Here is a 27,096-nt window from a genome sequence, read left to right as displayed (position 1 = left end):
TTGTGTACAGGTTTTTGTGTGGACATGTTTTCATTTCTCTTGGATATATACCTAGGAGTGGAATTGCTAGGTAATGTGGTAATTCTATGTTTGTTTGGCAGCCCTGTTTAATTTTTAGGGAACTACAAGACTATTTTCCAAATTGGCTGTACCATCTTATATTGCCACCAGCAGTGGATGAGGGTTCTGATTTTACCACAGCTTCTCTCACACTTGTTATCATCTGTCTTTTTGATTCTAGCCATCCTACTGGGTGTGAAGTGGTATCTCTTTGTGGTTTTGATTTGTATTTCCCTGATGACTGTATTTTACTTACTTTTAACACATTTTATTATGTCTCTGCCCCCCAAACTAGCTAGTATTTCCAAAAAGGCCTTTTTTTTTTTTTACTACTAGTCTATACCATTGTTGAAAACCTAGGCAGTTCAAAACCACGTTTGTAATAAGACCTATATCTACATAAATGGAATTAAGTTTTTGTTTATTCTCTTCTGATTCTGGACATATTATTAGAGAATTTGAAGGATGTATTTGGGATAGACTTACTAAAACATAGACTTTGTAGTACACCTGAAGTCAATTGGGGGGAATCTTGGAGAGCATCTCAGACAGTCTCTCTGCAAAATAGCTAAAACTGTGATGAAACTGTGGAACAGGACAGAAGTGATATCATGTAAAGGTGCTGTAGACAAAGAAAAATGATCAGGTCTCCAAATATGAATCCTAAACCAAAAGTCACAAGGGCTGATCTGAATTGCAAGGATTAATTTGCATTAGGGCTACTCTTTGTAGCCTGCTCAGGGTGAGAAGCTACAGGGATTTATCCAACAATTCTCACAGGTACTGCTGGAGAGACTGGAGTGTATGTGTATATATCTCCTTGACAGTCAAGAGCAGATTTTTCAGGCATCCTACCTGTTCAGTGATTTCAACTTATTGGTCGTTCCTTGGGTTTGGTGTGGTAGGGTCAAACTTAAGCCTAGTTCCAAACCTTTCTAAATGTGAACAGGAATAGCATCAACAGGATGAAATTCATATTACCATTGTGATTTTAATTTTTGATAGTAATGGGATATTTAATAGAAAGTCTGACTGTACAAATGGACAATGGCCAGACCATATATGACAAGAGAACTTTAATAACCTCTGTAGCAACCAGCCTGGGAAGCCAAGCCACAACTTCTGCAGCAATAAGCCCTAAATGGTCAGGACTTCATCAATAACTGCCAGTTTCTCTCATTTTTGCCCTCACTTCCAACTCAGGACCAACCAGAGAAAACCAAATATGCTTCCCTAACTAGTAACATAGGATTCTAGATAGCCCACTTCCAGCTTCCCCTGCTAACAAACTCCAATCAGAGCACACCTGAAGTTCTCCCCTTTTTTCACTATACAGCTTTCCCACTCTCTTGCCTGCCTTTGAGCCACTGCCACATGCAAATGATGGTGGCTGACTCCTTTGCTAAAACAAGCTCTGAATAAATAGCCTTTGCTTGTTCTCATTTGGGTTCTTTTCACTTATTTCCACATAGCTAAACTATATCCTTAATTTTTACATGAATCATTTTTATTCATGAATAAATGAATCAAAATGACAGGATAATGCAGTAGAATGTTTTTCCTAGGAGCTGGATGGCAACTCAACATCTGATGATATACAATACCATCCCCCATTCCAATCCCTAAAATAAGTGCAGTTGTGGCAGTTATAACGTTTACATATTGTTTCTTTACATTTTCTTTTTGATAATCACTGATTCTTTCCTTTCTGTGAAATTACATATCAATACTGGATAACACCTACATACACTCCGTATCACATTTAACTAGAAAACAGCATTCTTTTTTTAATTTTTTCACTTAACAGTTCATAATTTTTTCAAGAAGGAACATAATTAGTTTAATACATTCATTAGGCAATTTCTTAACTTATTCAAGATAACTACCCTCTGGACCTGCTGGTTTAGATTTATTCTAATTGTCAATATATTCCATTACATTACTTTGTTTCTTTCACAAACTGATGAAATAATTCAATTTTTTAACGCTTCCCTAAAGTTTTAAAACTCTAATATTGCTCTAGGGTTTTGTAATTTTTACAAATAGAGAATACATTATTTTTTCTTTTTCTCCTCCTTTTTTTTCTCCCCTCCTCTACTTTTTTTAAAAAAATGAATTTGAGCCCTAAGGGATTTTTTGACCTGTGTGGGTCTCTCCTGCAGGCCCAGCACCTAGAACAAAACCTGCCATGATATAGTAAATTCTCAATAAATGTGTGTTAAATTAGTGAATTATATTTAATGAAGAAATAAAGATTTTATTATTGGAAGTTATAAAATAAAACAACAATAAGATACCACTACAAACCTTTTCAAAAGGTCAAAATCCAAACACTGACAACACCAAACGCTGGTGGGGATGTGGACCAACAGGAACTAACCACAACATTGCTGGTGAGATGGCAGAATGTTACAGCCACTTTGGAAGACAGTTTGGTGGTTTCTTATAAAAGGAAACATACTCTTACCATATAATCCAACAGTTGTGCTCCTTGGTATTTACCCAAAGGAGTTGAAAACTTATGTCCACACAAGAACCTTCACATGGATGTTTATAGCAGCTTTATTCATAATTGGCAAAACTTGGAAGCAACTAAGATGCCCTTCGGTAGATAGATAAACTCTGGTACATGCAGACAATGGAATATTACTCAGTGCTAAAAAGAAATGAGCTATCAAGCCACAAAAAAACATGGAAGTACCTTAAATGCATATTACTAAGTAAAAAGCCAATCTGAAAAAGGTTACATACTGTATGATTCCAACTACATGACATTCTGGAAAAGGGAAAACTATGGAGACAGTAAAAAGATCAGTGGTTGCCAGAGGTTAGTGGAGAGAGAGGTGAATGGGCAGAGCACGGAGGATTTTTAGGGCAGTGGCACTACTCTGTATGATATTATAATGGTGGATACAAGTCATTATACATTTGTCCAAACTCATAGAATGTATACCACCAAGAGTGAACCCTACCTAAGGTAAACTATGGACTTTGGGTGATTATAATGGTATATGTAGATTCATCAGTTACGGCAAATGTACCGCTCTGGTGGGGATGTTGATAATGGGGTGGCTATGCAAGTGTGGGGACAGGGAGTCTATGGGAAATCTCTGTAACTTCCTCTTAATTTTGCTGTGAACCTAAAACTGCTCTAAAAAAGTCTTTTTTAAAAAGTTATAAAGAACATTAGTAGATTGGTCAAAATAAAAGATCTCTTAATTTTAAAAAATTGAAGTATAGTTAATTTACAGTATTGTATTAGTTTCAGGTGTACAGCAAAGTGATTCAGTTATACATTTATGTGTATATATATACTTTTTATTCTTTTCCATTATAGTTTATTACAAGACACTGAATATAGCTCCCTGTGCTATACAGTAAATCCTTGTTGTTTATCTATCTTATATATGGTAGTGTGCATCCCATACTCCCAATTTATCCCTCCCCCCCTTCCCCTTTGGTAACCAAAAGTTTGTTTTCTATGTCTGTGAGTCTGTTTCTGTTTTGTAAATAAGTTCATTTGTACTATTTTTTAGATTCCACATATCATATAATACTTGTCTTTGTCTGACTTGCTTCACTTAGTATGATCATCTCTAGGTCCATCCATGTTGCTGCAAATGGCATTATTTCATTCTTTTTTATGGCTGAGTAATATTCCATTGCGTGTGTGTGTGTGTGTGTGTGTGTGTGTGTGTGTGTGTGTGTGTGTATACCACATATTCTTTATACATTCATCTGTTGATGGATACTAGGTTGCTTCCATGTTTTGGCTATTGTAAATAGTGCCACTATGAACATTGGGGTGCATTATCTTTTCAAACTAGAGCTTTCATCTTTTCTGGATATATGCCCAGGAGTGGGATTGCTGGAAGATCTTAATTTTTGATCTGCCAGTCAGGCATCAGTGATCAGGAAAAATAAAATGTCCATTAGCTTGAATTTCCTATCTCCTTACCTGAAGCCAAGCCAACAGCAAGTGATTCTCTAATAATCAGGGAGCAGGAGAACCAAAGTTTTGCTGCCATAGGAGAGGGATACTACTCAGGTTAGTATGAGCAGGCAGAAAGCCAAGTCTAAATATCTGGAGTCAAAGAGCCATCATTTTAACCTCAGCCCTAAATTCACTAGTGGGGATGAACACAATTTTAAACTCTTCTAAGCCTTATCTGAAAGGGGGGAAAAAAGCAAATAATGGTACCACTCTCATAGCATTGCTCTTAATATAATGAGATAGTGTCTGTAATATACATCGTTCACTTCCTGGCCAAATTAAAAATTAGCCACCAACAATAAAGATCTATAAATATTTTAAACTGAGATCACTGTCTCAGGATTCCACAGCCCATTTAGTCAACATTTACTGTGTCTCTGATTATACTAGTAGACTCTAGAGCACTAGAGAGTGGTAAGAAAGAACAGCCCCTGCCCTTGGCACATTTACACTCCTCATGAAACAATTCAAAAGTACTTACAAAGTAACTTGAAAATGAGTGCAGATTATCCTCTGTATCAGTACAAAAGGAGAGAGGCAGCAGTGTACATTTCCCTGGCAGCAGAGAATAAGGGAAAAAGAGGCCTTTCATGACAGCAGTCTTGACAACCCCTCGTTTTCAACAATGACACAGAGCTCCCACTCTCTGCGCCCCAGGGCACCCAGGGCACCCCATGTATACCTAACCCAGGCTAGGCATAGGGGAGGTGGCAGGGAAGACTTTTGGCAAGCAGTGAACTTCTATTCAGTGCTAAGGGACTAGACTAAGTACTGGGGACTCAGACACAGGTCAGAGGACTTCACTGGCTAACAAAGAAAGCATAAAAGTTCTGATAAATGCTGTGAGAACACAGATACAAAGGGTCTCCAGAGAGTGATATAACCAGCCAGGGAGTGGGGGGAAGGTGATCAGCCCTGGTGTCCACTGAGCAGAGTTTTAAAGGCAAACAGGAGTGAGGCAGAGGGGAAGAGAGAGAATGACAATCCGAGGAGAAAGCAGCATTGCCATGGGAGAGGGATACTGGTTAGAGGGCTGGAGCAAAGAGAGTATGAAAGGGGCAGTGGCTCAGTTTTAACCCTCCCAAAAGCAAACAACTATATTCGAAGTACTCTAGCATATCAGCTTAAAGAGTAAACTGAGATTTCGATAAATTTATTTGATATCAGCTGAAAAAGAAAACAGATTTGGGTAAAATTTATCTTATATGGTAACCAATTATTATTAATTCATCAATTCAATTAAGATTTTAAACAAATGAGAGACACACTCAAGATGTGTACTTCAATAAGATCACCCAGATCATAATTGTTTTGTTCTTAACCCATGACATTATTATTATTAAAATATTTATTTTAAACATTTAAGATCATTCAGCTCTTCTCAGGTGACACCCAAATAAGCTTCAGGTCATTAATATTTACAAAAACACATGAAAACATTCAAGAAATAAAATTACATTCAGTTAATCTAAGATTAACAAGTTCTGGGGATCTAATGTACAGCATGGTGATTATAGCTAATAATACTGTATTATATACTTGAAAGTTGCTAAGAGGGACTTCCCTGGTGGCTCAGTGGTTAATTATCCACCTGCCAATGCAGGGGACATGGGTTCGAGCCCTGGTCCGGGAAGATCCCACATGCCGCGGAGCAACTAAGTCCGTGCGCCACAACTACTGAGCCTGCACTCTAGATCTCATGAGCCACAACTACCGAGCCTGCATGCCACAACTACTGAAGCCCATGCACCAAGAGCCCGTGCTCCACAACAAGAGAAGCCACCGCAATGAGAAGCCCACGCATGGCAACAAAGAGTAGCCCCCGCTCGCCGCAACTAGAGAAAGCCTGTGTGCAGCAACGAAGACCCAACACAGCCAAAAATAAAACATTAATTAATTAATTTTTTTAAAAAAAGAAAGTTGCTAAGAGAGTAAAATCTTAAATGTTCTCACCAACAAAAAAAGAAATAGTAATTATGTGATGGGATGGAGATGTTAGCTAAGAGTATGGTGGTAATCATTTTGCAATATATAAGTGTATCAAAATAACATGTACAACTTAAACTTACAGGATGTTATATGTCAATTCTATCCCAATAAAGCTGGAGAAAAAAAAGAAATAAAATATTTTTTTCCTTTAAAATAAGTACTATAGGGCTTCCCTGGTGGTGCAGTGGTTAAGAACCCACCTGACGGGCTTCCCTGGTGGCGCAGTGGTTGAGAATCTGCCTGCCAATGCAGGGGACACGGGTTCCAGCCCTGGTCTGGGAAGATCCCACATGCCGCGGAGCAACTGGGCCCGTGAGCCACGATTACCGAGCCTGCGCATCTGGAGCCTGTGCTCTGCAACAAGAGAGGCCGCGATAGTGAGAGGCCCGTGCACCGCAATGAAGAGTGGCCCCCGCTTGCCACAACTAGAGAAAGCCCTCGCACAGAAACGAAGACCCAACACAGCCATAGATAAATAAATTTATTAATTAAAAAAAAAAAAAGTGTTACTTAAAAAAAAAAAAAGAACCCACCTGACAATGCAGGGGACACAGGTTTGAGCCCTGGTCTGGGAAGATCCCACATGCCACGGAGCAACTAAGCCCATGCGCCACAACTACTGAGCCTGCACTCTAGGGCCCATGAGCCACAACTACTGAGCCCACGTGCCACAACTACTGAAGCCCGCGCGCCTAGAGCCCATGCTCCGCAACAAGAGAAGCCACTGCAATGAGAAGCCCATGCACCACAACGAAGAGTCGCCCCCACTCGTTGCAACTAAAGAAAGCCTGAAAAAAAATAATAAAAAATAAAAAGTAAAGAAAGCCTGCGTGCAGCAACGAAGACCTGACGCAGCCAAAAATAAATAAATAATTTTTTTTAAAGTACTATATTTTGAACATATATTTCCCTCTCTTGAATACCAACACACACAAAAATTAAATATCTTTGCCACCCTAGCACATAAAAATTGGAATGTATTGTTTACTTTCTGCATGTAGTAATATACCACTTAATCATAAAGTGATGCATATTTCAACTCTAAAGGCCAAAATCCTCTGCCCTTAAACACCTAACATGTGTGTATGTATATACACATCCATGCGTGCATATCTTAATTCTCATTCATCATAACTATTATATTATATATCATGTGATAATCACTATTAATTTAGCAATTCAATTAATACTTGCAACATCTATCATGCACAAGACATTCTGCTAAAAGAGGCAGAGAGGTGAATAAAACAATTCTGCTTTTAAGGAACTTGCTAATGGTGGAAAACAAGAATTTAATACAAATAAAACATGCCATAAATACCATAAGAAAGGTATGAATAAACACTATATTCAAAGAAGGTAAGAATTTTGTCTTGTTGGAGAGATCAGAAAATGCTTCATGGGCGCCCTGAACCAAGATGGCGGAGTAGAAGTACGTGCTCTCACTCCCTCTTGCAAGAACACCAGAATCACAACTAGCTGCTGGACAATCATCGACAGGAAGACACTGGAACTCACCAAAAAAGATACCCCACATCCAAAAACAAAGGAGAGCCACAATGAGATGGAAGGAGGGGGGCAATCACAGTAAAATCAAATCCAATAGCTGCTGGGTGGGTGACTCACAGACTGGAGAACACTTATACCACAGAAGTCCACCCACTGGAGTGAAGGTTCTGAGCCCCACGTCAGGCTTCCCAACCTGGGGGTCTGGCAACGGGAGGAGGAATTCCTAGAGAATCAGACTTTGAAGGCTAGTGGGATTTGATTGCAGGACTTCGACAGGACTGGGGGAAACAAAGACTCCACTCTTGGAGGGCACACACAAAGTAGTGTGTGCATCGCAACTCAGGGGAAGGAGCAGTGACCCCAGGGGAGACTGAACCAGACCGACCTACTAGTGTTGGAGGGTCTCCTGCAGAGGTGGGGGGTGGCTGTGGCTCACCGTGGGGACAAGGACACTGGCAGCAGAAGTTCTGGGAAGTACTCCTTGGTGTAAGCCCTCCCAGAGTCTGCCATTAGCCCCACCAAAGAGCCCAGGTAGGTTCCAGTGTTGGGTTGCCTCAGGCCAAACAACCAACAGGCAGGGAACCCAGCCCCACCCATCAGCAGTCAAGTGGATTAAAGTATTACTGAGCTCTGCCCACCAGAGCAACAGTCAGCTCTACCCACCACCAGTCCCTCCCATCAGGAAACTTGCACAAGCCTCTTACATAGCCTCATCCACCAGAGGGCAGACAGCAGAAGCAAGAACTACAATCCTGCAGCCTGTGGAACAAAAACCACATTCACAGAAAGATAGAAAGGATGAAAAGGCAGAGGGCTATGTACCAGATGAAGGAACAAGATAAAACCCCAGAAAAACAACTAAATGAAGTGGAGATAGGCAACCTTCCAGAAAAAGAATTCAGAATAATGATAGTGAAGATGATCCAGGACCTTGGAATAAGAATGGAGGCAAAGATCGAGAAGATGCAAGAAATATTTAACAAAGACCTAGAAGAATTAAAGAACAAACAAACAGAGATGAAGAATACAATAACCGAAATGAAAACTACACTAGAAGGAATCAATAGCAGAATAACTGAGGCAGAAAAACGGATAAGTGACCTGGAAGAGAGAATGGTGGAATTCACTGCTGCGGAACAGAATAAAGAAAAAAGAATGAAAACAAATGAAGATAGCCTAAGAGACCTCTGGGACAATATTAAACACAACAACATATGCATTACAGGGGTCCCAGAAGCAGAAGAGAGAGAGAAAGGACCCGAGAAAATATTTGAAGAGATTATAGTTGAAAACTTCCCTAACATGGGAAAGGAAATAGCCACCCAAGTCCAGGAAGCGCAGGGAGTCCCATACAGGATAAACCCAAGGAGAAACACGCTGCCACACATAGTAATCAAATTGGTAAAAATTAAAGAAAAAGAAAAATTATTGAAAGCAGCAAGGGAAAAGCGATAAATAACATACAAGAGTGGCTTCCCTGGTGGTGCAGTGGTTGAGAATCTGCCTGCTAATGCAGGGGACATGGGTTTGAGCCCTGGTCTGGGAGGATCCCACATGCCGCGGAGCAACTAGGCCTGTGAGCCACAACTATTGAGCCTGCGCGTCTGGAGCCTGTGCTCCGCAACAAGAGAGGCCGCGATACAGAAGAGGCCCGCGCACTGCAATGAAGAGTGGCCCCCGCTTGCCGCAACTGGAGAAAGCCCTCGCACAGAAACGAAGACCCAACACAGCCAAAAATAAATATAAAAATAAATAAATTTTAAAGAAAAGATTACTATAAAACATACAAGGGAACTCCCATAAGGTTAACAGCTGATTTCTCAGCAGAAACTCTACAAGCCAGAAGGGAGTGGCATGATATACTTAAAGTGATGAAAGGGAAGAACCTACAACCAAGATTACTCTACCCGGCAAGGATCTCATTCAGATTCGATGGAGAAATCAAAAGCTTTACAGACAAGCAAAAGCTAAGAGAATTCAGCACCACCAAACCAGCTCTACAACAAATGCTAAAGGAACTTCTCTAAGTGGGAAACACAAGAGAAGCAAAGGACCTACAAAAACAAACCCAAAACAATTAAGAAAATGGTCATAGGAACATACATATCGATAATTACCTTAAACGTGAATGGATTAAATGCTCCAACCAAAAGACACAGACTTGCTAAATGGATACAAAAACAAGGTCCATATATAGGCTGTCTAATGAAAGAGACCCACTTTAGACCTAGGGACACATACAGACTGAAAGTGAGGGGACGGAAAAAGATATTCCATGCAAATGGAAATCAAAAGAAAGCTGGAGTAGCAATATTCATATCAGATAAAATAGACTTTAAAATAAAGAATGTTACAAGAGACAAGGAAGGACACTACATAATGATCAAGGCATCAATCCAAGAAGAAGATATAACAACTATAAATATATATGCACCCAACATAGGAGCACCTCAATACATAAGGCAACTGCTAACAGCTATAAAAGAGGAAATTGACAGTAACACAATAATAGTGGGGGACTTTAACACCTCACTTACACCAATGGATAGATCATCAAAACAGAAAATTAATAAGGAAAGAGAAGCTTTAAATGACACAATAGACCAGATAGATTTAATTGATATTTATAGGACATTCCATCCAAAAACAGCAGATTACACTTTCTTCTCAAGTGTGCATGGAACATTCTCCAGGATAGATCACGTCTTGGGTCACAAATCAAGCCTCAGTAAATTTAAGAAAATTGAAATCATATCAAGCATCTTTTCTGACCACAACACTATGAGATTAGAGATCAATTACAGGGAAAAAAGGTAAAAAACACAAATACATGCAGGCTAAATAATACATTATTAAATAACCAAGAGATCACTGAAGAAATCAAAGAGAAAATCAAAAAATACCTAGAGACAAATGACAATGAAAACACGACGATCCAAAACCTATGGGAGGCAGCAAAAGCAGTTCTAAGAGGGAAGTTTATAGCTATACAAGCCTACCTCAAGAAACAAGAAAAATCTCAGATAAACAATCAAACTTTACACCTAAAGGAACTAGAGAAAGAAGAACAAACAAAACCCAAAGTTAGCAGAAGGAAAGAAATCATAAAGATCAGAGCAGAAATAAATGAAATAGAAACAAAGAGAACAATAGCAAAGATCAATAAAACTAAAAGCTGGTTCTTTGAGAAGATAAACAAAATTGATAAACCATTAGCCAGACTCATCAAGAAAAAGAGGGAGAGGATTCAAATCAATAAAATTAGAAGTGAAAAAGGAGAAGTTACAACAGACACTTCAGAAATACAAAGCATCCTAAGAGACAAGCAACTCTATGCCAATAAAATGGACAACCTGGAAGAAATGGACAGATTCCTAGAAAGGTATAACCTTCCAAGACTGAAGCAGGAAAAAATAGAAAATATGAACAGACCAATCACAAGTAATGAAGTTGAAACTGTGATTAAAAATCTTCCAACAAACAAAAGTCCAGGACCAGATGGCTTCATAGGTGAATTCTATCAAACATTTAGAGAACAGCTAACAGCCATCCTTCTCAAACTCTTCCAAAAAATTGCAGAGGAAGGAACACTCCCAAACTCATTCTATGAGGCCACCATCACCCTGATACCAAAACCAGACAAAGATGCTACAAAAAAAGAAAATTACAGACCAATATCACTGATGAATATAGATGCAAAAATCCTCAACAAAATACTAGCAAACAGAATCCAACAACACATTAAAAGGATCATACACCATGATCAAGTGGGATTTATCCTAGGGATGCAAGGATTCTTCAATATATGCAAATCAATCAATGTGACACACCGTATTAACAAATTGAAGAAGAAAAACCATATGATCATCTCAATAGATGCAGAAAAAGCTTTTGACAAAATTCAACACCGATTTAAGATAAAAACTCTCCAGAAAGTGGGCATAGAGGGAACCTACCTCAACATAATAAAGGCCATATACGACAAACCCACAGCAAACATCATTCTCAATGGTGAAAACTGAAAGCATTTCCTCTAAGATCAGGAACAAGACAAGGATGTCCACTCTCACCACTATTATTCGACATAGTTTTGGAAGTCCTAGCCACGGCAATCAGAGAAGAAAAAGAAATAAAAGGAATACAAATTGGAAAAGAAGAAGTAAAACTGTCACTGTTTGCAGATGACGTGATACTATACATAGAGAATCCTAAAGATGCCACCAGAAAACTACTAGAACTAATCAATGAACTTGGTAAAGTTGCAGGAGACAAAATTAATGCACAGAAATCTCTTGCATTCCTATACACTAATGATGCAAAATCCGAAAGAGAAGTTAAGGAAACACTCCAATTTACCACTGCAACAAAAAGAATAAAATACCTAGGAATAAACCTACCTAGGGAGACCAAAGACATGTATGCAGAAAACTATAAGACACTGATGAAAGAAATTAAAGATGATACCAACAGATGGAGAGATATACCATGTTCTTCCAATATTGACTGGAAGAATCAATATTGTGAAAATGACTATACTCCCCAAAGTAATCTACAAACTCAATGCAATCCCTGTCAAATTACCAATGGCATTTCTTACAGAACTAGAACAAAAAATCTTAAAATTTGTATGGAGACCCAAAAGACCCCGAATAGCCAAAGCAGTCTTGAGGGAAAAAAACGGAGGTGGAGGAATCAGACTCCCTGACTTCAGAGTATAATACAAAGCTACAGTAATCAAGACAATATGGTACTGGCACAAAAACAGAAACATAGATCAATGGGACAAGATTGAAAGCCCAGAGGTAAACCCATGCACCTATGGTCAACTAATCTATCACAAAGGAGGCAAGGATATACAATGGAGTAAAGACAGTCTCTTCAATAAGTGGTGCTGGGAAAACTGGACAGCTACATGTAAAAGAATGAAATTAGAACACTCCCTAACACCATACACAAAAATAAACTCAAAATGGATTAAAGACCGGACACTATAAAACTCTTAGAGGAAAACGTAGGAAGAACACTCTTTGACATAAATCACAGCAAGATCTTTTTTGATCCACGTCCTAGAGTAATGGAAATAAAAACAAAGATAAACAAATGGGACCTAATGAAACTTCAAAGATTTTGCACAGCAAAGGAAACCATAAACAAGACGAAAAGTCAACCCTCAGAATGGGAGAAAATATTTGCAAACAAATCAACAGACAAAGGATTAATCTCCAAAATATATAAACAGCTCATGCAGCTCAATATTAAAAAAACAACCCAATCCAAAAATGGGCAGAAGACCTAAATAGACATTTCTCCAAAGAAGACATACAGATGGCCAAGAAGCACATGAAAAGCTGCTCAAGATCACTAATTATTAGAGAAATGCAAATCAAAACTACAATGAGGTATCACCTCACACCAGTTAGAATGGGCATCATCAGAAAATCTACAAACAACAAATGCTGGAGAGGGTGTGGAGAAAACGGAACCCTCTTGCACTGTTGGTGGGAATGTAAATTGATACAGCCACTATGGAGAACAGTATGGAGGCTGCTTTAAAAACTAGGGGGCTCCCCTGGTGGCGCAGTGGTTGAGAATCTGCCTGCCAATGCAGGGGACACGGGTTCGAGCCCTGGTCTGGGAAGATCCCACATGCCGTGGAGCAACTAGGCCCGTGAGCCACAACTAATGAGCCTGCGCGTCTGGAGCCTGTGCTCCGCAATGAGAGGCCGCGACAGTGAGAGGTCCGCGCACCATGATGAAGACTGGCCCCTGCTTGCCACAACTAGAGAAAGCCCTCGCACAGAAACGAAGACCCAACACAGCCAAAAATTAATTAATTAATTAATTAATTTTAAAAATAAACAAAAAAACTAAAAATTGAATTACCATATGACCCAGCAATCCCACTACTGGGCATATACCCAGAGAAAACCGTAATTCAAAAAGACACATACACCCCAATGTTCATTGCAGCGCTATTTACAATAGCCAGGTCATGAAAGCAACCTAAATGCCCATCGACAGACAACTGGATAAAGAAGATGTGGTACATATATACAATGGAATATTACTCAGCCATAAAAAGGAACGAAATTGGGTCATTTGTTGAGACGTGGATGGATCTAGAGACTGTCATACAGAGTGAAGTAAGTCAGAAGAGAAAAACAAATATCGTATATTAACGCATGTATGTGGAACCTAGAGAAATGGTACAGATGAACCGGTTTGCAGGGCAGAAATTGAGACACAGATGTAGAGAACAAACGTATGGACACCAAGGGGGGAAAGTGGTGGGGGGTGGGGGTTGGGGTGTGCTGAATTGGGCGATTGGGATTGACATGTATACACTGATGTGTATAAAATGGATGACTAATAAGAACCTGCTGTATAAAAAATAAAATTAAATTAAATTTAAAAATTAAAAAAAAAAGAAAACAAAGACTAAAAGCTCAGTAACAACCTATTTGTCCATCAGGAGGGGTTTGGGTTCTATTATGGTACAACCACAGGCAGCTAGTGAAAAGAATGAGGCAGCTCTGTATCAGTGATAGATAAGGAAAAGAGATAAGGAAAATGTAAGGTGCAGACCAATGTCACCACCCACAGTGAGTGGGTTTCTTATTTGTTTGGTTTAAGAGATATGGGGATATATGTATATGTATAGCTGATTCACTTTGTTAGAAAGCAGAAACTAACACACCACTGTAAACCAATTATACAAGACGTTAAAAAAAAAAAGAAAATGATTCATGGAAAGAAACTAAGGATTACCTGGATTTGATGGGATTTACAGTGGCAAGAGAGAGAGGAAGCAGGAGAAAGCACAGGAGAAGTTTAGAAAACAGTAAGGAGTCTGGTTTGGCTGGAACAAAATGTACAGTGGAATAGTGGGAGAGATTGCTAGAAGGTTAGGACCATTAGGAGATCCTAAATTCTGCCACATCTTTAATAGGAAGCAACGTAATTGGAGCCATATTTTAGTACAAATAACCTGGCAATGGACACTTAGGACAGAGTCAAATGGGGAGAAAGTAGAAGCAAAGAGACCTGTTAGGAGGCACTGAGCAGAATCTAGGCAGGATGTGATTGGGACCTGAACCAGCACCATCTTTCTGCAGAAATGAGAATTCCAGAGGGAAAAAATTGGTAGCATGCCATCACTAGTCATGATCAGCACTCACCTCCATGTTTCTACTGCTCCTTCCACTCCTCTGGCTCCACAGTCTGTGATGAAGGAGCCAGCATGGCAGAGCCATTGGGCCAGGGAACACAGATGGCCAAGTTACAGACCCAGCCGCCAACAAGGTGTTCTGCTAAAGTCATCCCGGAAAACAGTACACTCTTGCAAGTCAGCTCAAGTATTTCAATTACCAACTCTTAGTAATAACTATTACCAAAATTTATTCTATATACCCTTTAAAAATTAAGTCAAGGAACATTTCCCCTATCTGGCAATGTCACACCACATCAATATCAAATATATAAAAGCGAAATTTACTTTTTTTGAAGGGTAGCCAAAATCACCATAAATGAGTCTTTGGTGCCCCCTTGTGGAATGTTTAGTGTGAGCTTTGAAATATTTACCCTCCTCCACACAGAAACAATAATGGGTATTTCCTTCTTTTAATATATTATACTATTTTTAAGAGACACAATTTAAAATAAATCCATATAAGTAACTTAATGCAAACCAGGAACATAAGAGATCAAATGTAGAAATGTTCAGTAAGTTTCCGAGTCATAAATTTTTGACGGTTTTGCTTTGTGTCATAAATTAAGGAAAGGTAATCAAAAAACTTAGCTTTACGCAGTGCTACATAAGTATCAAAAATGTTTTCTCAGTAGTACCTTTACCATTAAATTATTGATAAGAATTCCATAAGACCTTATTAAGCCTTTTAAATAGCTGGAATAGATTTTAAAATCTATTATTTTCACCCATAGAAATGTTATAATAAAATGATCAGATAGCTCTTAAAGTGTTGTTTCACTTTATATGACTTATCACAAGTTTATCACCATTTTTTTCCAAACTAGGGGGTCAAAATAAAAAAATATCCATCATTCCTGGAATCAAGTAGAAGTCAAATAGAAAGAATATTCTTGCCCACTTGCTAGCAAGGCTGCAAGGGAGGCACACAATAGGGGGAAACAACAGAGAGACTGTTATCCTAAATCAGTAGAACGTAAAGAATGTATTGGTTTTCCCCAGAATTAATACTAGTTCTTTTCCTAATGTCTTCATTAAGAAGTGAAACAGAAGAATAAAGTGCCAAATTTAATCATCCGTCTTGTTTTGGAATCTTCTTGGGAACTGAGTAGTCCCATCAAGAAATGATCAGTGAGCTTCTTCTTATTACTTACTCTCACCCAATAATCAGAACCTATAAGAATGTAGTCATTACTGGAATGTGGTAATACTTATTCTTGTCTTCATGCCTTGTATCTTTAGATTACACAGACCTTGGGATGGAAGCAGTGGCCTTCTTCTGGAACTGAGCTCTCAAGATAATTGTATTCATGCAATTCATTTAGTTTATCAAATGAGATAGTTGTTTAAGCCACATGAGCTAAGGAACTACTCTATTCAGGCAGAATTGTTCTAACTTAGAATTTTTTTTCCTGGTATACCAAAAGATTTATCTTAAATGGCAAAACAGTCTTCCATTAAAGACATGGTAATTATATGCATCTTGAATTTATCAACAAGGGTTCTGCAAAGAGTTTTGTCACATACAAGTGGCAGACCACCTCTGCTAGAATCCTGGCTCCCCACACTTGCTATCTGTGTGACTTTAGATTATTTAACCTGATTCTTGGTTTCCTGATATAAAAAAGGAATGATAGTAACTGCATTATAGAGTCGCTTTGAGGAATAAATGAGTTAACTCATGTAAAGGACTTAAAACATTGCCTAGACATAGCAAATGCTCAATTAATGGTTTGTTGAATTTTTTTTCAAACCAGACATTTTTCACAAGCAGGTTAGAGGTTGACTTTACAGTTTCATTCAGCATAGTGTTAATGATATCAAGATCATATGCTCTATCCCCACAAATGTTATTTCACTTTATTGTATTCACATACAGCCAAACGTGTAGTAACACTGATTGGTGTTAACAGGGTAATTTCACAATACATCATTTCTTTTAACTTCCCTTATTTATAGTTAAAGAAATATACTCAGAATCAATAAGTGACTTGCATAAGGGCACAGCTAGTAAGTAGTTCAGGATACCAACCCAGGCTTTTTGATTCCTGGCCTAGTATTCCTTGCATTACACCCTAACTAGTCATAGAAAAATCAGCTAAAAGAATGAGTAGACCAAACAAATCTATTGATTAGATTACATGTTTAAAATCAATTTAAGAAATCATTTAGATTCTACTTTTTTTGGTAATCAAGCATTAATCAATGAAATCAAGCATTAAAAATTAACAAATTATTAGGATAGCATTTTAATGGTTTACTTGGATAAAAAGTTAACACTGGTAGCACTAAAGAAAATCCATTCATTCAATAAATATTTACTGAGCACCTGCTACTTGCCTGGTACCAGGCTAAGTGTTAGGGATACAATGGTATTTAAATCAAATATGACAGGCCTTCACAGAGCTTACAGTCTCATGGGGAAAGAAAATTAAAGAAACAAGTTAAACAAAGTGAACTAAGTGCCACGACAGAGGAAACACAGGACGCTATTGGAACATATGGCCAGGGTAGCTGCACCAGCCAGTTACTATAATACATAATAATTTACAGCAATTAGGATAATGATGATTATTTTCTGAATAGCTGGAGACTTTCATAAAGTTATTCATGAATATGGATGGAATGTGTTAATACTTATTCTTGTCTTCATGCCTTGTATCTTTAGATTACACAGACCTATGATTTTCCATAGGTAGACCTATGATTTTCCATATGATTTTCTTCCAGTTAACCTACCTACCTCTTGACCTCACCGCAAATGTAAAACCTACCAATAAGAAGCTTGGACTTAGCTTCACTCATTACCTTTTGAATTTCTACTCTGATCTTTTGTCTTCAGAAAGTTTTATTTTTATTATAAACTCATTTAAATATGTGGTATTAAGTCCTTACACTATTTCACTCATATTGACTTTATTACAATACTCATCCCGATTTAAAGCCAGAACATTTTTTTTTTTTAATTGAACTTCCATCGTTTAACAGTTCCTTCAGTAGAGAGGAACACATGTAGATTACTGATTTCTAAAACTAAATGTGGTAAAATCTTCTTTTTCACCACCAGAGTGAAATAAAATACGACATTCTTAATGGACTGAGTAACCATAAGATGACAAATGTGACACACTGAGAGGGCAATGTGATTGCAATACATAAAACAATAACAAAGTGCCTCCTCATAGACCAGAGATAGGATTCCAGATTTCTACGTTGCACTACTGACAATTTCATGTGTAACAAGGGTAAAAGAAACTTACGTGTGACTTATGGGTGTTTATTACCTAAGACTCTCATGGTGAATAACCACATATATCTAATAATTTACTTTTTACATCTTCTTAGCTATCAATATTAAGTAAATTTTATTTAACCAGAAGTCTGCCCAAATATGACACTCACTAAATTAAGAGAAAGATTGAGATTATAGAGTAAATTCAATAGAACTTCTGAAAACATTTTATTTATATTTCATTTCAGTCAAATATTCAAAGATTTTGAAATCTATAAGGGCATCTATCTCAAGTTCAGAATTTTTAATACTATTTGGAAAACTATTTTTGAAAAGTAATCAAAGAACATTTCAACACATAGTGATGAAATGCACAATTTTTAAATGTTACATGAAACAGTTAAATACATATATATAACACTGAAAATTCTTTATTTAAAAACACTAAATTATTAAAATGAGTAAAAATGACATCGTAAAATAAGATTTTTTCAACGCTCACTACTTTAAAGAAAACATACAATGACATGGATCACAATATATACAAAGTAGGAAATAAATCATCATCTGTCATTGATGGGAAGACTTGCATGCTTTCAAAATATTCATAATTTTAAGTCAAACAAAATGTTGCTTAGAGGGAATGCTTCTCTTATATGTGAAGTCTCTTTAGAGGCGTTTTAAATTCCGCTTACTCTGGGCACTTCCTGGAAGAGCATCTTTTCTATTCCTTGGCTTTGCTGCTCCTCTACTACATTCTTCAGACCCATGATAATCACACAAACATAACACACAAAAGTCAAAACCACAGGCTGTGCTGCTACACAGTCCCCTTTTCTTATAAGGCTGGTACTTAGCAGGGGACTGGCACCTTGGGCAAGGTTTTAATGCTTCATCAATAAAAAGTGTTTTGGCAACCTGCAGTAAAAGCACACAAACTAAATCTTCCATTTTCGCATAGAGAATTGCTTTATTTCAAACTCTGTAAATATTTACTTCTAATAACTTATGATAAATACTCACCTTAACATATTCTTCCTGTTTACTACTTAAGTGAGTAACAGAAGAACTCGCTATAGGTGTCAAAACTTCTCCCCAAGGAGAAAATGTTGAAACTTGTTCTTTCTGAAAACCTGGTGTCCTAGCCTGTGCTTGCACAGATCTTAAAGCTGATCGATTTAAAAGATGGAGCCGAGTGGCAGCATCATCAACATTTAATATAGCCCCCTGTGGTAAAAGACAAGAGGGGTCAACACTGTAATATCAAAAGTTCCAGGACAGCTTTCTGATGCACATGTATTTAAATGTTTGGAAGTGGTTTTACACTACTGGAATTTTCTCCCTAAACGTTTCCTTTCTAGAAAAAAGGAAAAAAACAAACAAACAAACAAAAAAACAAACCCTCTCATCTAGCATTTAAAAGTCAAAGAAAAAGAAAAAGAAAAAATTAAGACCATAAATGCTAGCTTTAAGTTTGCATGCTTGGTTATTTTTCTGTTTAGAGCATGGGTTTGCAAACTTTTCCTGAAAAGGACCAGACAGTTGCAAGCTACTTAATTGTTGTTTTAGCAAACACAGCTATGGAGATATGTAAATGAAAAAGCAGGGCTGTGTTCCAATAAAACTTACTTTAAAAACACAGGTGATGGACAGGATTTGGCCCACAGATCAGAGTTTACCAAGTCCCCTTTGAGGCCAAGGTGTAAGAGGAGATGAATCAAAGCGGGACATCATGGAATTCTTTGAAGGTTTCTTACCTTAGCCACATGTCAGCAAAATAATGGGCCTGGTTAGACCATGAAACCCAATTTGTTTGGCTGGTTTTTACAAATACCAGATACTTGCAATACTTGATTAATTTTTACACTTGAGTTTTAAACAGCTTTGATATTTTAAAAGGAGAAAAAAATGTCTCTTATTTGAACTGGATTTCCACATTACTCAAATATTTAGCCAAGAAATATTTTCAATGAATAATCCTTATAGCCTTCTATTTTGTTAAGGTTGGGAATGAGAAAAAATAGTAAGTTGTTTTTTTTTTTTAACAAATTGGCATTCATAACCAATTATCAAAATAAAATGTACTACAGGTGAATTTCCTCAAGTGTCCAACTATAATTGTGTTTCCTCTCCCTTGATAGTCTCCTTTTGCCAGAGTTGGCTCCTAAATGGGGAGAGTTAAAAACATGAGAAATGACAGTAGGATAAGTATAGGAATGAAGTTAGCTGGCCATGAAAACTTATGCCATTAACAGTTTAACAACATATGCATAAGTGTAATGGATGAATATTGGTTTTCAGAAATTAGAATGAATACAATTGAACTTATTCAAGGACTCAATACATCTCTTTATGTTACACTTTATAAATGATTTGCAGCCTAAGCTAGAAGTGTATGACACAAGAGCATACTAAAAGAAGACACCCATTGGATTTCGATGCAGTTGGCAAACACAGTGATGCTGCATGCACCAAAAAATGAATAGAGATTTGTTGTTGAAGCAAATTTCATCCACAGAAGTCATTCATTCACTTAACAAATATTCATAAAACATCTACTAGGTGCCAAGTGAATAAAACAGTCTAATCTCTGCCCTCTTGGAGCTTAAAATGTGTGCTACTATCTCTGAACAGTATAAGGTCAAGTAGTCAACAAAGGCATGCATTCGTGAGCACCAACATTTTTCAAAATATAGTCACCATCACGTTACCAGAAAATATTTAAATGTGACAGGGGAGTCATCTTACTGATGTTCATTTCCATGATTATAAGAGAACAGTGAAGACTACAGTAAATTAAGAAATTCAATGGAAAAAGTGTGATATTCTGATTTTAATGGTCATTCTCACTGCTGCAAAGCAAACAGATTAAATAGAGATCCTATCACACGTAGCTGGTGTGTGCCTTTTAATTTTTACATATAAAGGGCTTTCAGTGACACTATACAAGTATGAGGAAAACCACCAAACAACTTTGTTTTATAATTTTTCTGTTTTGGTTAATGATATACATTAGGATAGTTCAGGTAGAAAGCAACCAGTCCATTTCAGAATAGGAGGGCAAAAGGCATCTGGAAGGACGTCTCTGAGGAAAAGAGAGAACAGGTAGAATACCTGATATATTCAGAGTTAGAGGAGATTTCCAGTTCTGGTGGATAACAGGAGATGAGTCAGGGATCTGTATAGAGAAACACTAAGCAAAAAAAAAAAGAAGAAGAAAAGAAAGAAAGAAACTGGGCAATTATTAACTCTGAGGAAAAAAGTTATAAGAAAAAAGGTATAACAGGTATAATCATATTGTACTACATGTTACAGCTGTCAAAAAGTCATAAGAATCTCAACGCAGTCTTAATAATGTCAGCACCTAATTCTAATTCGCTCCCAAACGATGGTGTAGCTACATTCATAAGATAGGAGAAAGGACTTCAGAGGGAGAGGTGGGTAGATAGGTAGTGGTGAGAGGTTAGAGAACTAACCTAGTCCCTCTATAGAAAAAAACAAAAGAAGAAATAGCAGTAAAGGCATGCCATTCAGAAATATGGAGGTAAATATCAAAAAGAACAACTAAAAAGTGATTGCCTCGATGGGGCAAGAATCAAGAGTAGGAAAGGATCAAGAATCAAGAGTAGGAAGGGCAGGAGAATATGTGCTTTTTTATAAGCCTTAAAGTGCAATTTGATGCTTTAAACCATATACTTGTGTCTACTGAAAAAAAAATTAAAGCAAATCAGAATAAAGGAAAAAACTCAAGTAAGGAAAAAAGTATAGTCCTTTAAGAAACCAAGTTAAAAAAAAAAAATGGTGGCTAGGATATGAGGGTAGAATGCTTTATCTAGAATTACCCAAAGGCTTACCAATACAACAACATGTTTCTTCCACATAGGATGTAAAGAGTACATGGAGCTGTAAGTTTAATATTAATGGGTACTTGCTTAAAAATGTGTTTTTGGTCTGTCCTTAGCATGTAGGGAGCCACTCTGAAACGATATGTTAAGAAGGAAATTTATATCTTCAGTATTATAAGCTCCCAGAGCCAGCAGCTGCAGCAGTAGCCAAGAGCCGTGAGTCAGTCGTGAAGGATTATCATAGGTGAGAAGGTAAAACGTTTCTTCAAATAAAATAGAAAGTCAATACTTTAGTTAATAGCAGTCCCTAATATTTCCTTGGAATGAGAAACCCCCCAATCTGTATCTAGGTGTTCATATTAGTTTATGCCATGCTTCATATCAGTTATTATATTTAGCCAAATTATAAATTTACTTATGTTATTAAACACTTTTTACTAGAATAAGAATAAGAAAGTTAATTCTCAGAGTTTCTTTTGGTATTGATGCCTAAGAAAGGTCTAAAAGTTGAATATACAGTAAATATGGGTGCCAGAGTCATCAGATGCCTGTTATACAAAGTAGTATCCCCAGGAAGAATTAATCAGCTTCTGTAAAACTTTTCTTGTAACTTCAAAGCTGGACCTCAAATCTTCAAGAGAGCACAAGTTTATGATGTTTTACACGTACTAATCTGCCATGCTCACTCACCTCCAGGCCTTCATATATGCTATTCCCTCTGCTGAAACACCTTCCCTATCTAACTCATTATTCAGCTCTCAGCTGAGATGCATTTTTTCCTCCTCTTGGTCCCCACTCCTTTTAAATGTTCAACAGAGAGAACTCTGGGCTTCCTCTAACACACCTGTACTGTAATCACCTGTTTATACCAGTATCACCCACAGGGTATGAGCGCCAAGAAAGCAAGGGATCATGTCACAAATGTTCACCATTGTAATCTGAGCAACTGCATGTAGTATCTGCTCAAAAGACTGGATGGGAAAATGCTATAAGGATGTCTAGCTATGAATAGGGTCCAGCATATCCTATTCAAATGGTATTCAAATACTGCTAACAGCATACACACTTAACAACAAAACCCAGTAAGATGTTCTTGATGTCAGTTAGTCTACTCCACTGATGCACTGGGTAGAGACGGAGTTTGGGAAAAATAAAGAGTTTATGAGTACATGAGTTCCCTGGTGGCCTAGTGGTTAGGATTCCAGGCTTTCACTGCCATGGCCCAGGCTCAATCCCTGAGATTCCACAAGCCACACGGCATGGCCAAAAACAAAAAAAAAAAGAGTTTATGGGTCAATGTTGGTAAATGGAAAGGTTAAAAGATAGCAAGATAGCAGGAAAACCAAATGAGGTTGTCCAGCCATATGGGATTATTAGATATTTATACAAATCCATTTTAGAATAGTATTATATACATTACCTCAGAATCTGTTTTCAATTGTGTGATATGAAATTTCCTCCTCTGATTTGCTTTTTTATCTTGAATAATAATTTCACGCCAATTTCTGCTCACTTTCCAAACACTGTAACAGAAAGATCAGTCCTTATATTGTATATATTCCACAGAATTAATATTTTTCACACATGACAATAAGAAAAATTCATTTTAAAGATTTTGGATAGTTTATTTAAAGCTAAAATTTTACATTAAAAATATGACTTGATCTGCATAGTTGTGAAAGAATACCTATTAAAATATGCCAGCATCATATTGACAGATTACTATCTCATAGATGGTTAAGGAAAAAACAAAGTTTCATGTAAACCCAAATGAGTCCACTGTGAGACTAATTAAGAGGATTTAACTTAAACATGACACTAAGATTAAAAATTTGGAACATGACATGCAGCAAATGATTATCAACTGTAGTGCAAGAGATTCTATAAATTTCTCCTATTATTGTATTTAACAAATTTCTGTCACTTTGATTAAATAAACACAAAAGCAATCAATCCTTTATTGGAAGTACTAAGTGCCAAATACAGTTGATCCCTGAACAACATGGGTTTGAATTCTGTGGATCCACTTACAGGTGGATTTTTTCAATAGTAAATACTACACAGACTCTGGTTGGTTGAATCCAGGGATGCCGAACTGCAGATATGGAGGAAACTCAGATATGGAGAGCTGACTATAAATTATATAAAGATTTTAGACTGCATGGCAGAGGGTCAGCGCCCCTAATCTCTGGCTGTTCAAGGGTCAGCTGTAATAAACATTATTATGGGTAGTACTACAAAGTTCCTATTTTATAAACCAAAGTTTATGAGACTAAAGCAGCTAAAGAAAAACACAATTTATGTCTAGTGATTGCTTATTTATCAATAACTTTGACTATATTAATTATTAAAGAAAAGCTAATCTTGCAGCTGTTAATATGGTCTTTTTTATTACTTTAACTTAACAAATCACTCAAAGTGAATGAGGTCAGGAGAAGGTTATGGAGGGCCCCAGGTTATAGTTGTCAACACTACTATTCTTCCAGTTACCATGGCCACTTCAATTGCCATTGCCTCTCCTTAAGCCGATACATGTGTCTTATATCAGACAGATGGAGAGATATAGGCAGAAAGTCACTCATTAACGGGGAAGAAATGAAATACACATTTGGGTATTTGCCTCAGCTATTTCAACTGACCATAATTTCTCATATTACCAAGAATAAGCACTGCCAAGATTATACATGCACTCTGCAATACAAATACCATAAATCTAGAGGGATGGCAGCAAAGGCAATTATTGAAATATGACTGAATATCATTTGTTCCTACAAGCGAGCACCCAAAAGAGTCACCCAAGTTTTAATTTTAACTGGTCTGTATCCAAATACCCCAGCATATAAAAATAAAATTCCTATATCGCAGCCATCTCCTTATTTTTTTAAACAAATAATTTATCTCATTTGAACATTTTTAAAAGGCACATGTATGTAGGTCATTAATCTGCTTATCATCCTATTTGGGTTACACCAAAGACATTCCTGATCAAGGCTATTCTGAAAGGACTTAAACCTTAATAAGAGTTTTGGGGAAATATGGGCTTAGAAATCAGAGGGCTCAGCTGTAGACCTGGATCTGTTTCTGTCTCCTTGAGTGACCATTGGCAGGTCACTTCTCTGGAGCTCAGTTTTCTCACCTGCAAAATACATGATAGGACTAGACATTTCAGAAGACTTCCAGCTATGAGATTCTACAATTCTCTACAATAGCCTATACTTAATTTATGGCGAAAAGGTGAAGAAGGGTTTTAATAGAAGCAGGGGCCATAAAAGAGTAAGGATTCTATGAACCCAACTCTTCACATATACCTATGGAAAAAGAGGCTCACTAACTCTCTTGCATGTCCTCCCCCAACCATGATCTTGCAAAAATCCTGTTCCACATGGCTTCCCTACTTCCTGGTCACGGCATTCCCAAGGGGCTTGTCTTCTGATAGCCCTGCACTTTGCAAAATTGCCAGTATAAACACAGTTTCTCTTTAGTCTTGTAACTCTAGTTCCTACCCTCAATACTCCTATATATGTGACTTAGTTTCTCTTTACTTATGAAGCAACATTCAATATACTGAAATTTCTGTGAAATTTCTGAGACACTGAAGAATTTCACTAAACCACCTTTGATAAAATATAAAGTAATCAAGATAGAGATGATAAAACAAAATTTTTAAAAAGTACTCAACTAACAGAAAAGCTTTCCAACTTAAAAAAAAGTGATAAAAGGCAGTTTTATTTCAGAAAAAAAAAAAATTCTTACCTGCATAGGCTTTCTGCAGCCAAGGAATCTAAAACCATAGCAAGAACATGCTTTAAATTTCTGTATTTTAATTCTGTTAAGATGTCCAGTTTTTCTATACCCATTTTCTTGCCAATCAGTCCGGCAAGTACACGCTGTAGTACAGCTATTTTCCCCCCGTCCCTTTCTTCTAACAATTCACGTGCACCGCTTTGCTGGAATCTTTTCCTTTTGCTTTTCATAAAGAGCTCATGCACTAACTGCAAGGCTGGGGTCTTTGATAAATTCTTAAAGCTTAAACTCAAATCCCCACTCTTATTGTCACTGCTTGGCTGACTCTCTGAGATGTCTGAAGTGGCCACTGGTGTTGATTCAGAGACAGAGAGGTTGGGCTGCTTTTCTTCTTCTGTCTCAGATTGTGAGCCTTGCTCCCTAAGGGTGGACAATCTTCTTAATCTTCCAAGACGCCTTGATCTTTTTACCGTGTCCCTGACTTTGAGAGTTCCCTTATGTTTCTGAAGCAGTTCTTGGAAAGAGCCCTCTTGGTCAGCGAGGGAATCTTCTGATTTATCCAAGCAAAGTGAGTTAAAACCACTGTCTTCAGGTGTTGAAATATTGCGTCTCACTTCACCTAAAGGAGAAAGCCTTTGACTTGCATTAAATTTAACATTTGCTACAAGATTACTTATTGGAGTCACAAATATGTCCTCATCTGTTCCACAAGTTGTTCCACTGACCGAAGAGCCCAGAAGTTCAGGATATGTATTCTCATCATTAATACATAGACTGCTGTCGCTAAAGTCATGTGTGATAGAGTCTTTAAAACTACTGCCTTGAATTGGAGATATACATTCAACTTCAAATAGGCTACAGTTATCTTTGGAATCATCAACTGTGGACGTCTTCTGTTGAGAAAAATTAAGTCTCAATTTTTGACTGCTGGAAGTCGCTTCTTCTGTTTTCAAAGTGCTAGTAACTAAAGAACTAAAATTATTTTGCCTTGGGAAACCTAAAGCACTGCTTGGAATATTTTTTTCTAAATTGGGAACTTGGCTTGTACTACATTCAAGAGAACTATTTTGTGATTCCAAGTCCCCCTTTAGAAGAGAGAAAGATACGTCCAATCTTCTACGCAGTAAAAATTTTTTTCCACTGACTTTAGGAGTTTCACAAAGGTCTGGGGTTTTATCCTTTTCCTTCCTGGGGAAGACAAATCTCTTTCTTTGAGTGGGAGACTCTAAACTATGTGTTAAGGCCAGACTTGAAGTTTCAGGATGTTCATGGATTAATGTTGAGCCTCTTTCTTTCTTTCCAAATGATTCTTTATCTGTATTATCAAAGCTGCACGATTTTAACAGCTCACTGTAGCCACTATCTTGAAATGAAGACGTGGAACAAAAGTCTCCAAAGCTGGACGACTTGACATTGACAATAGGAGAGTCCACCTCATTTCCTGCTCCAGTGCCAGCTTGACCTGAATGCCTTTCTGACATCTTCAAAATCTCTGTTTCTACAAAGTGAAAACGAA

General features: G+C 37.4%; 2 protein-coding genes across 2 annotated transcripts in view; both read right to left on the bottom strand.

Moving 5' to 3' along the window:
• Nucleotides 1-25,678, bottom strand: part of RGS22 (regulator of G protein signaling 22) — a 196,896-nt gene extending 171,218 nt beyond the window's left edge. The window contains exons 1-2 of the mRNA XM_036830350.1: nucleotides 25,590-25,678; nucleotides 23,257-23,359 (exon numbers count right to left, since the gene is read on the bottom strand). Of these exons, the coding sequence (XP_036686245.1) occupies nucleotides 23,257-23,359; nucleotides 25,590-25,627 (141 nt within the window). The 5' untranslated portion in view covers nucleotides 25,628-25,678. The remainder of the gene's footprint in view (nucleotides 1-23,256; nucleotides 23,360-25,589) is intronic.
• Nucleotides 25,642-27,061, bottom strand: FBXO43 (F-box protein 43). The gene is made up of 2 exons (XM_036830067.1): nucleotides 25,690-27,061; nucleotides 25,642-25,649 (listed from the first exon to the last, which is right to left on the bottom strand). Exons 1-2 carry the CDS (start codon nucleotides 27,059-27,061, stop codon nucleotides 25,642-25,644), a joined length of 1,380 nt encoding a protein of 459 aa, XP_036685962.1.
• Nucleotides 27,062-27,096: the final 35 nt, after the last annotated feature.

The sequence above is a fragment of the Balaenoptera musculus genome, chromosome 17, assembly GCF_009873245.2.
Source record: "Balaenoptera musculus isolate JJ_BM4_2016_0621 chromosome 17, mBalMus1.pri.v3, whole genome shotgun sequence".
Lineage (NCBI taxonomy): Eukaryota > Metazoa > Chordata > Mammalia > Artiodactyla > Balaenopteridae > Balaenoptera > Balaenoptera musculus.
This window is presented reverse-complemented; position numbering and strand designations above follow the sequence as displayed.

Excerpts from the sequence above, each read along its gene's own strand:
- FBXO43 (XM_036830067.1), bottom strand. The coding sequence starts at position 27,061 with ATGTCAGAAAGGCATTCAGGTCAAGCTGGCACTGGAGCAGGAAATGAG.